This window comes from Bombus impatiens, unplaced genomic scaffold, assembly GCF_000188095.3.
Source record: "Bombus impatiens unplaced genomic scaffold, BIMP_2.2 scf_0027, whole genome shotgun sequence".
In the NCBI taxonomy this organism is placed as follows: domain Eukaryota; kingdom Metazoa; phylum Arthropoda; class Insecta; order Hymenoptera; family Apidae; genus Bombus; species Bombus impatiens.
Genome location: NT_176446.1, coordinates 1949007 through 1961462, shown reverse-complemented (window position 1 = coordinate 1961462; position 12456 = coordinate 1949007). Strand labels below are relative to the sequence as shown.

At 37.5% G+C, this 12456-nt stretch overlaps 1 protein-coding gene across 3 annotated transcripts in view; it reads left to right on the top strand.

The window, feature by feature from the left end:
- Positions 1–6: 6 nt before the first annotated feature.
- Positions 7–12456, top strand: part of LOC100749744 (fl(2)d-associated complex component) — a 45196-nt gene continuing 32746 nt past the window's right edge. The window contains exons 1-2 of one of the 3 annotated variants that reach the window (XM_012386901.1): positions 7–226; positions 7794–8040. In XM_012386901.1, coding sequence (XP_012242324.1) covers positions 7804–8040 — 237 coding nt within the window. In that variant the 5' untranslated portion in view covers positions 7–226; positions 7794–7803. Of the gene's footprint in view, positions 227–7644; positions 7664–7793; positions 8041–12456 lie in introns of those variants that run through there. The other 2 variants (XM_033321442.1, XM_012386914.2) reach the window with 2 other exon arrangements.

Sequence of the window (12456 nt, the reverse complement as noted above, 5' to 3'; positions counted from 1 at the left end):
CCGCCGGTAGAAGCAGCCTCGCAGTCGCTGCTCGGCGATGTTTCAGCTGAGCTGAGCGCACGAGGAACGCTCGTGTCGCCGGCGCTGGCGTTCGTCTCTCTTCTCGTGCTTTTTCCGCTCGTTTCTCGCCGCCTTTCCATTCACCTTCACGCGCACGTTCCCGATTAACCCCGTGGACACCGGGCTCTGGCGCGATCCACCATCGAACGAAACCACCGACCACGACGTAAGTGCTCTGTGACAGTCACGGTGTTGCTTAGATACTATACTATACTCGTATTCTTTCGCTGTGACACGATGTATATCGGGGGAGGAATCGGGGAGAGGTAGACAGTGTGAATAGGAGCTGTTTGGTAGAATCTCGTTTGGTGAATTTTTGGTGGAATTGCATACGAGAATTGGTTTATTACGGGGGATCGTTACGTGTGTCAATGGTTAGATTGGAAGGTTAAGTTAAGGGGTGGGTTTGTGTCAGTGTTTGTTAAGAATTGGCGGCTTTTTTGCGATGTGTTTTCGCTGGTGCCTTCGACCAATCGCCGGCTGTGTTTACATATGCGGTCGAATCGCTGTGCTCTATCCTTGACGATGAACGGCCTTCGTAACTTCGCCTCGTAAATTCGCACGGGCTCGTAGAAACGTGTTGTCGAGCCTAATCAGGTAACCGCTTGCTGAAAATGTCGCGACGATCATGTCGAACGATATATGTATTTGAACGGTATACATGTCTTGCTCGCACCACAGACATTCGGAACATCGTTTATCAAAAATATACCTGTTACAGTAATCGAAATATTACTACAAATCGAAATAAGAAAGTAGGATATTCGAGTGTAAAAATAAAATCCTTATTTCTGATCCTTGTTAACATTTCGATACTTTAATGGATGTGGCAGTCGCAGCGGGACGATGACTAGTTGTTTACCCGTTTGTTTAATTAAAGGCTTGTATCCGTAATACGGTAAAATTGTGCACGAAACCGCACGTTATTTCTGTCTGCCCAACCCCTCTCAGCCTGTCTAAAGTTACACGTTCGCTGCAATTCGATAACACTAGGCTAGCGTACTCGAAACGTTAATGATACTACAATGGAGCTTAATGAATGGTCGATTCGTGTTCTATTCGAAGCGTTTTTCTATTAAAACGCGTATAGGCGTCGATGACGTTTCGCGACCAAATCAGAAAACGACCCCCTGCCCCCCTCCCTCTTTGTGTGTATGTGCGTGTGTGTTTCTCTCTGTCACGGCATCAGGTTTCGCGTGGAGTCACGTGAGGATGAGGGAAAAGAGTGGGCAGATCGATTCTAATCGTGCAACACACGGCACAATCGAAGTCGGGCCAACGGTGAACAACAGAGGGAGGAAAAGTGGCATAAAAATAGAAGTCAGAGCACAGGACGTGTACTTGGCCGTGTAGCCTATGCGATACGATGTTATCCTGCCGCGGTGGGTGTCCTTGTTCTTGCGACCGCCATTACGACATGTCAAGGCGAGACGCATATGTACGTGTAATATTAGATCGAGCACGATAATCGTCGTGATAATAGCGTAATAATTTTTAACAGCGCGGTTCGAGGTTCGACCGTTTCTCGACGATATCTTCTTCCTTACGTCCCTTCCTCCCTTCCTTTCTCTTTTTTTCCTTAGAATGTCTGGAGAAATTTGTGTGGAATTTACTGTATATATATATGAGATTATAACATAAAACGTTTAACTTTTAAGGATCGTATTGTGTTGCATTCTAAGAGAGATACGGTTAATTTAGATAGTTGAGGTTACGTATGCAATAAAGAATTCTTAGTTTTAGAATGATACGCATAGATACATTTGCACAGGTATTTATCGAAGACAAAGAAGATTTAGAAAAATGATACAAGAAAATTCAATGTTTCGCGTACTAAGAGCTGGTATGCATATATGGTGTTGTGTTTCTCCTTCTTTCTCCTTCTTTTCTCCCTCTCTTTGGAATTTCCAAAGGAATTTATTCAGATGTTTGTAAAGTATTGAATGTTGTTCCTTCAATCGTCACTATAATAGCACACAATTTCTAAGAGTATTTTTGATACACTGCTCCTTGACATTTTCTTCCTCTCATCTTTCCCTTCTGTGTATTAGATTGTATATAACATTCAATGATTTCTTACTATTCATGCTTCATTGAATTTTAAGAAGGATGACTTTAATTAAAAAATATTAAGGTTATACATATGTATGTGGAAGAGAATTCTCCGCTCTAAAATGTAATAATGTATCTTGAAAAACAGAAATGTTTATTCAAAAAGAATGAAGATTGGGAAAATTGATACTATAAAGTAGAACATTTTATATGGTAGATCTTAATACTTATAGCGCTGTTTTCCCTCTTTTCTCATTCAAATCTGCGTCAATTTTTAAAGAACTACAAATTGTTCATATCACGCTGCCGCGTTTTCTCACTTATCACTTCATTTTTTTCCGGCTGAAAGACGTAAAAGCAGAGCCGCAGTATCCGTGTAACCGTGCTCGTTGGAGTTTTTTTCGGAGTCTGCGAAAAAACGCGTGAACTTGCCCTTGCTCGAAAAACAGCGAATCCCAAGGTGGCGTGCGTTTCTACGGTGTCGGATGTACCACGTCAGTCAATATATCGACTCATTTCCGATAATGTATTGCCACTCGAAGCGATAACACGTACAAAAGCACACGCTTAGATTATGTTACACGTACATGACACGTCGAAAACGCCTTGCTTCGTATCAAATTTCTTACTCTTTTTTTTTACCCGGTTTCGAGATACTACAAACCATGTACCAACCTTTTTTAACGGCTCGTTCAATTGCTAGTAGAACAACGCGCGTTTTATTTGATACGCCTTCTTATCTCGAGAGAACGGTATCGAGTTTCGCGTATACACTTTACACACTATTATCTTTACTACGGTTAGGAAGACCGCGTCCTTTTTTGTGAGCTTTGTTCGATTTGGAATTGTTCCATAGTCCACAAACACGGAAATAAGTATTTGCGAAACACAGAGGAAATGAAGTGTAAATAGGTTAAGTTAGATTAGTAGATTTCTGTTCCCATTCGTCAAATGATCCATTATTTTTTAGATTTATTCGTGAAACATGAATATAATCACTGTTTTCTATGATTATTGATAGGATAATGTGATTCATTATCACATGTATTATTAAATCGTTAGAAACAAATCTCGCTACTTAGTAAATATGTAACAAATCCTTAGACTTTACAAATTAGCTATGTTAGTAATAGCATGAATCTGTATAAGCTACATCCACGATCGAATCGAAATCGCAAATTAGACCATCGTAAATTTTTCATGTGAGAGACGTTAGAGTAAGCAAATTGACAGAAATCTTATGAGATTTGAATTTTTTGTGATCCAGTAACATACTCTAAAATTAGAACAAAAGGAATTATTGGAATTCCTAACTCAGCTTTCTACGATTACGACTCCTTTTTTCTGCCTTTGATCTACTTTTTTCATAGCTGGATTCCTTTCTCATGGCGTTGCATTATTTTTTTTCATGGTTGGAAATCCTTCATTTCCTTCTGATGCTTCCTTCTTTTTTGCTGTTAGAATTCTTTCCTCAACGTCCTTGCACTATTTTGTGTAAATGGAGTTCCTTTTTATATTTTTACGTCTCACTTTCCTCTTTTTTTTTTTTTTTTTTTAGCCGTGGAATTCCTTCTCTAACGTTCTTGTGTTGTTTTTAAGTTTGCAGCTACTTTTTTTTGAAGTTCCTGCGCTGCTTTTTTTAATCGATGAAATTTCTTCCTAACGTTGTCGTATTGTTATTTCTATGACTAGGATTCCTTTTACTCCTCATTTTTACATTTTCTTTTTTAGTACTTCCTGCTTGGTGTCTCTACTATCTTTTTAGTTACTGGAAAATTCTTTTTGATCGTTCTAACCTTCTTCCTTTCTTTTTTCCATTGAAATTTGTCTCAGTACTCTTGCATCCTTTTCTTTTCTTCAATCTTTCTTTCTTCTCAAGTTTAAAAGTTCTATCGATGCTAGAACTTTTTCTCTATATTCGAGAATCCTCATCCTGGTAGAATTGTTTCAAGGAATGCGGAAATTTTTCCAAGTCCCAGTTTCATCATGGCAGACGTATAGCAAGAACTCGAGTAATAAATTAGTTTTCCCATTTCGTTATTCCCCGACCACCTTGATAAACATTATCCATGAATCTGGAAGAACAGAATCTGGAAGAGTAGTGCTACAACACTCCTGAGATATACAGCAATCAGATAGTTGCTGGGAACAATTTTTGAGAAAGTGATCTGCCAGTAACCACTGGTTGACCACAAAGGATGAACGTCGTTCTCTTCAAGTAATCGACTAGAAGATAATTGATAGCATATATCAGCCTTGGACACCTTGACAATGGCAGAAAAATCGAACTGGAGAATGGAGGTTTCCCTTGAAATATTTGCTGTCACCCATTCTTCCATAAATGTAGTCTGATTGATACATTTGTTTTAATCATCCAAAAGATGTCTATTTTTTCTATAAATTAATTGGGTACTTCATATTTGTGATTCTGCATCTTAATAAGAAACACGCCCATTCAAAAGTCTCCGGACAGTTATTATACTAGCTTCACAATTGGAAGAAGTTACGTATGTCTCAAAGACATCAGGAATTGGTATTTAGATATATGACAGTAACATGACAAAATATAGCAATTAATAAAGTTAATACTATATGATTTTTAAAACACAAATGCAATCTAAAGTTCATAATGTATGTGCATTGAATACCAAAGTTTTATTAAAAGTAGGAAACGTTGTAAGACCTTTATATTACAATGTTCATCAATCACTGGAGATGCTGTATCATCTAATCTTCTTACTCTTACGTAGATAATTGATAAATAAATCACAAAGATTATAATGAAGCAACGTAGCTTCAAATCTTCTATATTTATTCAACCACTTCGATGTACAAATTAATAGGAATCTAGGAAGATTCAAATGATTCAGAATCTCGAAGTTAGACGAAGTACTATATCTCACCCTAGTTCCAAGCTCCATTAAAACCATATAGAATCTTACATGCTATCATCATTGTTACTAAATCAATGGATAGTAGCATTACTCGATGTTTTAATTCAAGATCTCAAGGTACTACGAAGACTACTATTATCCTAACGCCACTGATAGAGACGATAGCAGCATCTCGGGTGCAAATTGCAACGATGCGAGGGTACACGACCTAGCCACGGGTGACGTAACAGCTCGCGTATTTCTAGAGCAGCAGGTTAAGAATAGCACGGCAAGTAGACGGCTGAATTAAATATAGTCGGTGAACGACCGGCTAGCACAGTACGAAATTTCATTGAAGTCACGGAAATCCGTCAGAACATTGTCCAGCTGATAGACAAATTTTTTCGAACCACCAAAATAATCAATACGTGGGATCAATGAAACGTCGATTGTCATAAGAGGTTACATATGAGACGCTAAGAAGCGACGCTGATCACTTTCGTAAACCGTAATGTTAGGGAAAATTACAATTACTAGCATGATTTTTCAAAATGTACCTCGAAATTGGCGATTATTTATACACATGTACATACGCGTTATTTATACATATTGTACACACACACATATATATATATATTTCTGCGTGTAATAAACAAATTCATAGAAACTAGTGTTCTGCTTCCTGAGGTGTTGAATATTAATTATGGATCTGACTAATGAAATTGTGAGCATCCTACAAAATGGAGTTGATCAGTGACTTCTGAAAAGCACATATGGCCATTCTAATGAAAGGCTTCGAATTTTTTTTCCTTTCAATTTTTCCAATAACCAAAGCATCACAGAGCAGAAGATAGGGCATTGGCATATCTTCCCTTCCTTTTTTATTTTTTTACTCTAATCACTTGCAACAGAGAACTGTTTCATTCCACGTATTTCAGGAAGACATTAACGAGGATTATAAATATCGGGAAACGGGGGAAGAAATACAGATGACAAGGGACGTGGGATTGTAAAAAACGATTTGATGGAAAACCAATACCCAATAGTCATCTCCCGCTGACCTAGAACTCTTCCAGCTCGCCTGCTGAACTTTTATCAGTACATTGAAATTCTTCGCGAAACATATAAAAATTCCGATCACTCTATAAAGAATCATTCCCGAGGACTGCACACAGCATCCAGTGAATTCTTCCTTTTACAGACTGATAGACTACAGTGACCAACGAAAATATTCAAATATTTACTACAGAATATTTTTCTCAATATATTATGTGCATTAAATGTCGTGACCAGTGTAAATGAGACACGACTATCGTGACTATGAACAGTAACGTTCGAAATCATTCCGAAAACGTGTATAGAAGTTATAATACAAGACATTTATTGCAAGTATACATTCAGTGAAAAATTGGGTAGTAGTTTTAAACATACAACTAGTGCTACAGATGGTTTCACTATACATCGTTTTCTTGCCTTCGATCGTTTCGTCTTGTTAATAAACTGCAAACATATATGGAAATTCATATTTTCATTAAGATAAATAAGTAAGTGAAATTTAGATAGAAAATTTGTCTATCTACCAAATATCGTAACAAGTATTCTACTTTGGATATATTTTTACATATTAGTTCATTCTGTATATTTTTGCATCTCCAAACTTCACAGGAATACGTACAAATTCGCGATCTACTTATTAACAATAAATAATGGACTGTTCAAATACTTTGTTGGTCTTTGCAAAGTCTATGCTTGCAAGAAATATCTTGTATCTGCTACATGGATTCTCAGTTTATTCACAGTTTCAAATTTTACCAATATAATTACGATAGCCATGTGCCATTACAGTGGCAATAAATTTCAAAATGTTTTTTATAATATATACATATAAGGCTTCTAGGAGTGTTCGTACACTTTCGCCAGCCACCGCATTTACGAGTATGTAGAAGTTTTTAACGTTGAAGAGTCAGTGTTGCGACTAATTAAGCGTTTCGAACAAATGATCCATTATGAGACTCGGAGAGCTGCGTTTCTCTTGTCAACTACATTCCGGCCAATTGAAATGGTAGCCGCGTCGTTTCAATATCCTCGATGAAGTACAATACGCCGGTACAAGCTATTGTCCGACACGGTAATAATCGGATGCGATGTCATTAATTAATCAGCGCCGAAACGATTTCCCTTTGACGCGTGTTTCACTATACAAGACGCAATGCGTGTACATAGTTGCGAACAATCAGACCACTCGAAGGAGTTATTTTCCAGTGGTGTGAATAATCATGAATGGCTGGATTAATTTTCCTAAGGAGGAATACAGTGTTGGATAAAAGAAAATTTAAAATCGATACACTGTGAATTTTAGTAACTTTTGTAGTAGACTAATTTGTTTATCATATTCCTTAACAATTGTTTATTGTATGATGTATATTATATTTATTCATTGCTCTTATTAGATATAAATTTATAGTGCTTTCTTATATTTTTCATTTCAATTTTATATTTTTAATAATTTTTATATTTCAAATTTGTTTTCATTTCAGCAAAAAGAGAGAATGTTTGTAATGTTTGTAATGTTTCAACATGAAAATAAAACGAGGCATTATGCATACCAACTTTATGAAGATATTTTCTAACGTTAGGAAAATATAATTAAATCGAAGATGATCGAAAGAACGTAGCAGGTTTAAGTATAACGATGAATCTAATTCTTTTTTTATTCATCCACTCGATTCCATTTCTCTCCTTGTCCTGTGAATATCGATTTTAACAATATACAACAACCATACTAATTTTCGAATTTCTCTGTTTTAGATAATCAATCATGCCGGTGGTGCCAGCTTTGGCCGAGGGTGCTGGCCAACTGGAGGACCTTGACGAGCCTCCAGAGCCTCGTGTTCGCGGAGGAAGCGGAAGAGCCAGCCTGATGAAACCCCTGGTTGTTCTCGCGCTTCCTGGCATGTATCTCTTCTACAAGTACAGCCAATATAGAAGGGAACAACGCGAATTGTCTCGAAGGCGGGTCACCGAAAGGGAGCTTCAGCATCTTCATCATAAGATCGTAAGTAATTTGGATTTTAATATTAGTGTTGTAGAATGATCCAGTCCAATATTTGGCGAATTTAAATGAAAGATGAATTTAATATGAAAATGTAGAGTATGTACAATACAAAAGTCTTGGACCATTTATTACAAAGAAAGATTTGGTTATTACGAGTGAATGTAGGAATACTCGAGGACTCTTTTGTACAATAAATTATCAACTGACAATGCGATCAAATATTTAAAATTCTTACGAAAGAAACCCCCTTTGTAGGTGTATGGTATTGTATCTACGAAAGTCTTGGACCATTTATTAAAAGGAAAGATTTCGTTGTTACGGATGAATGTAAAGATACTCGAGAGTTCTTTTGTACAATAAATTACCGACTGACGATGCAATCCGATATTTGAAATTCTTTCACAAGAAGATCTCTGTGAAAGTGTACAGCATTGTACAAAAGTCTTGGATCATTTACTGAAAGGAAAGGTTTTGCAATGAATGTAGGGATATTTGGGTCCTTTAAATAATGTATCAACTAATGATATTTAATGAATTGATAAGTTACAAGTACGTAGATGACTATGGCTTCTTACAACCTTACGTCAAATAAGATCCTCAAATAGCTTGCAATTCGTAAATTTCATTTACTATCACCAAGTCTGGGATTGTCGTGCAAATTGTCGCTTATCTGTGCTTACTTTTTGAACAAGTGTTTAATGTGTGTCTTTAAGAATACACAAAGGATATTATCGCTACAGATATACCAGTAAACTACACTAAAAATCGAAGAATTCATAAAATATCTCCTATTCCTCTTAATAATCCTTTTATGCGACTCTCTGATTCCACCTGTTGTGGCTTTTCCACGGTTCTGTCGTCTGCATAAAGAAAGGGCGACTTGATTTCTTCGTTGGAAATAGCGCAGCTTCATCCAGTGTTCATTATATTTTCATCGAGTTTCGGCAAGTGAAGAGAACACCTCCCCTAAATATCCAGAGCTTTGTCGATTCTCTTCTTTCAATGAACCTGTGCCCTTTCGTATAATCGTGTTGCATCGTTGTTAAGAAGCTTTCAAGACATTCTCGCGATGATTACCCAGGGACGACAGCCGGGAAGAGGCGTATCTAAACACACGATATCCGAGAAAGTAGACTCGAAAGCATGAGACAGCCTTTACTATAGGAAAGCAAGGGAAAGGGAAGGAGGGTTCAATTACCCGAGGTTAACGCGATCATCCCTCACTCGAAAGCCTCTGTAACACCTCCGAAAGGCTAAAGCCATTTATTACTGTATATTTCCAGCCGTATTGAATGTCCTGCTTTGCTCACAAACCTGCCTTCAATTTTATATCCCAACACATACCCTTTTTACCTTCTTCTGTGTAGTTTGTCTTTTAACGTATTTTTAGGATTTACAAGCATTGCATTAAATTCATCTATGTCGAGTCCAAAGCAAGACGACTTTGGCTACAAAGTCCGTAACACACAGGTCGTTCTGAAATAATGTAAGTTCTTTGGAAGATTTTTAAGCATCGCACTAAATTGACTACTCGGAACCCAACAAAACTGGCAATCTATCACCAGGCTAAGTGCCAATAATTAATCAGACTTACTTTTTCTCTTTGAATCATTTTAATCGTGAAAAACAGGCCACGATAGTCGCACACGTTGAACAAATATCGATTTCAGTATACCCAGCGTACTTAATCTCCCAACTTAAGACTCTGATTTGTATCACGCTCCGATCGTACATCAGAGATTCGATTTCTTCTCTTCCTTTAAAGAACCAACGATATTATCTTGTGTACTCTTGAACTCACGCCCAATAGCGTTTTATGAAGGCAATTTGTCCGACTCTTAATAGGCGAACTGAAGTTTCTGCATCCGGAGATAATTATCGTAAGGTCACCTTGGGAAATTGCCTCCACCCAGCAGAGTTGAGTAGGTCAGTCGCAGTTTTGGCATGGTACGTGGAAAATGAAAATGGAAAAAGTGTCCCTGTCAGGATGGATGCCAAGCAGCAATATTCACGGCCTCTGGATCGGCGACTGGTCGGATAGCCTGAATATTTGGTTCGGTTACTATGGCCAACATTTCTGTCCCACCTAACTGGAATTTCTCGAATCCATTTAGCCACCGTCACCACTCTGATTTACTGCCTGTCTCGATTCCTCCTGTCGGTGACTGGAAACAAGGATATGATAGGAATATTCCTATCGGTTCGAATGTTCGATTCGTGAATATTATGCGGACCATTCAGCTGGTAGAAAAGGGAACACGGTAAGATAGGGTTATTCGAGACAAGTTTCTATATCTCAAAATTCAATGTTCAACCTTTTGCAGGGAATAGCGAAGCTTGTTGTACGTTGTGAGAAGAATGCGGATTTTCGTGCATTGATGGAAAGTGTAAAAGCACAAAAAGTAAAAAATTCATGTATACTATGCAAGAATATTGTAAAGTATTCCAAGAAGAATGTTGTAACGAACATAGGTGAAACAAATTTTTACTTAGATATCATCTTTTTGATTACAAAGATATAAAAATGCATGGAAATTCACGGTCTGACTATGAGGAATTTATTTGTCTGCAATATGTAATAACGAAAGAATTAGAAAATATCGTGACATTTTCATATTTGTTTCAAACTTTATCGATCTAATCGTGATAATTGTGTCTCGTTGTAACGTTAACGAAATTTCGGAACGTTTCGTACAACACAGATAATATATTCATAAAAGATCTCTATAATTGCTCGGTTACTTTCGTGAGCTACTATATTTTCGTCATTTCTTCCTTTTCTACGTTCGAAGGGAGCAATTTACGAAAATGTATCCGCACTTAAAGGGTTAATCAGACCCTTCAGTCACGAAAGTTCCAGTGGAAAATCGAATTGGTCGTGGACCCGTTGCTGGAACTCGCGTGTCGGTAAACGACGACTGGGAGAGCCTTGGAATTTTTCGAGCTTATCGCGATATCCAGCCTGCTGCGACCTTAATAACCAACCTCAGGATCATTAATGACTGCAACGAATCGTTAGATTATCGGCACTGTTGCTAGTGCAGGTCTTGCTTTTGTAATTTTTGAAATATTCCAAACGCGCTCGCGTGCGAGTAAACGCTCGAAACCGATGTCTGTATGTGTATAGTGATCGAAGAATGGGTCTTGACCTTGCATGTGTAGACACCCTGGCATTGATCATTTCGCCACGTGAATTGTCCGATCGTCGAATAGAACGTACAGTCTCTCATTATCGAATTAGGACCAGCGAAAACTTCAAACATTTTTCTTACTTTTAATCGGATTGGGACGTGTAGATAGTTCAGGATAAATCACTTAAGATTAGAATCTTAAATGGTTCAGTTCTAGAGAGAAATGTCTTAAAGAGAATTTAAATGGATTTCAGGGGTAGCGAATTTTTGTGTAATAAATTTCTTTATAGATCGCTGCATAGAAATCATATAAACGACGAATAATATCTTTTTCAATCACGTTGTCGTCTGAACCATCATTGTAATGTGACTAGTGAAGAACAAATGACGTAACTTAATGCTAAAATACAGTTTTTTGATGAAAGTTTACCTCGTTCTATGAAATGAATATATAAAAATAATTTTCATAGTGACTGGCTGTCTCTTTTGCTACATCTTCCTTAGATTCTTAGGACAAATAATGTTTCCGTTCTTAATGGATCACATTTTCATGTAATTAACAAACTCCAGTAATAAGAGGGTATGAAGGCTCTCGCGATATATTGGTAAATTCTGATAATAAACAAGCATTTATAACCATTTATAAAGATAAAGTTTTTGGTTTTGGAGACATTTTAAGCAAGAGTCGACATAGTTTTGGATCTCGAAGCCACGAGTCTTGATCCTGAAACCTCAACCTTGACAGTAGCACGTGGAAGTGGCCAGGTAAAAGTTGCTGGAAAGTCAAGTCCTTCTTGCTGGTTCGAAGGACTTCGTAACTCAACTGGCAGCTAGACATTGTGCCAGATAAGGTGCACGCCAACTCCGCGTTAAGATCGCGATCACCTGGTGTACGTGAACCTTAACGTCGTTCGTCTGACCTGCCGGAATACCTTTGCTACGTGGAAAAAGGAAAAAAGCGGGTTTCCTTCCCATTAACAGTCGACCAATTATGTATTTGCAAATTCTTCTTGCCACTTTCCATTTCAATTGGTCATTTTATTAATGAACCAATTTCTTTTCTTTTTTTTCTTTTTTTTCAGTAAAGTAATACTTCGTAATTGCTTCAGCCTTATTCCAACATTAGAAACTACTAACATTCATTCCAGTAACGCGTTTAATAAATTCACTATTATTAGAGTGCGACTATTATTGGAGTTGCATTTCGTCGAAATACACAGAAATTAAAATGCAACAGTTGTATCAGTCGCACTACTTAAATAATTGAATCGATGCACCATATGCA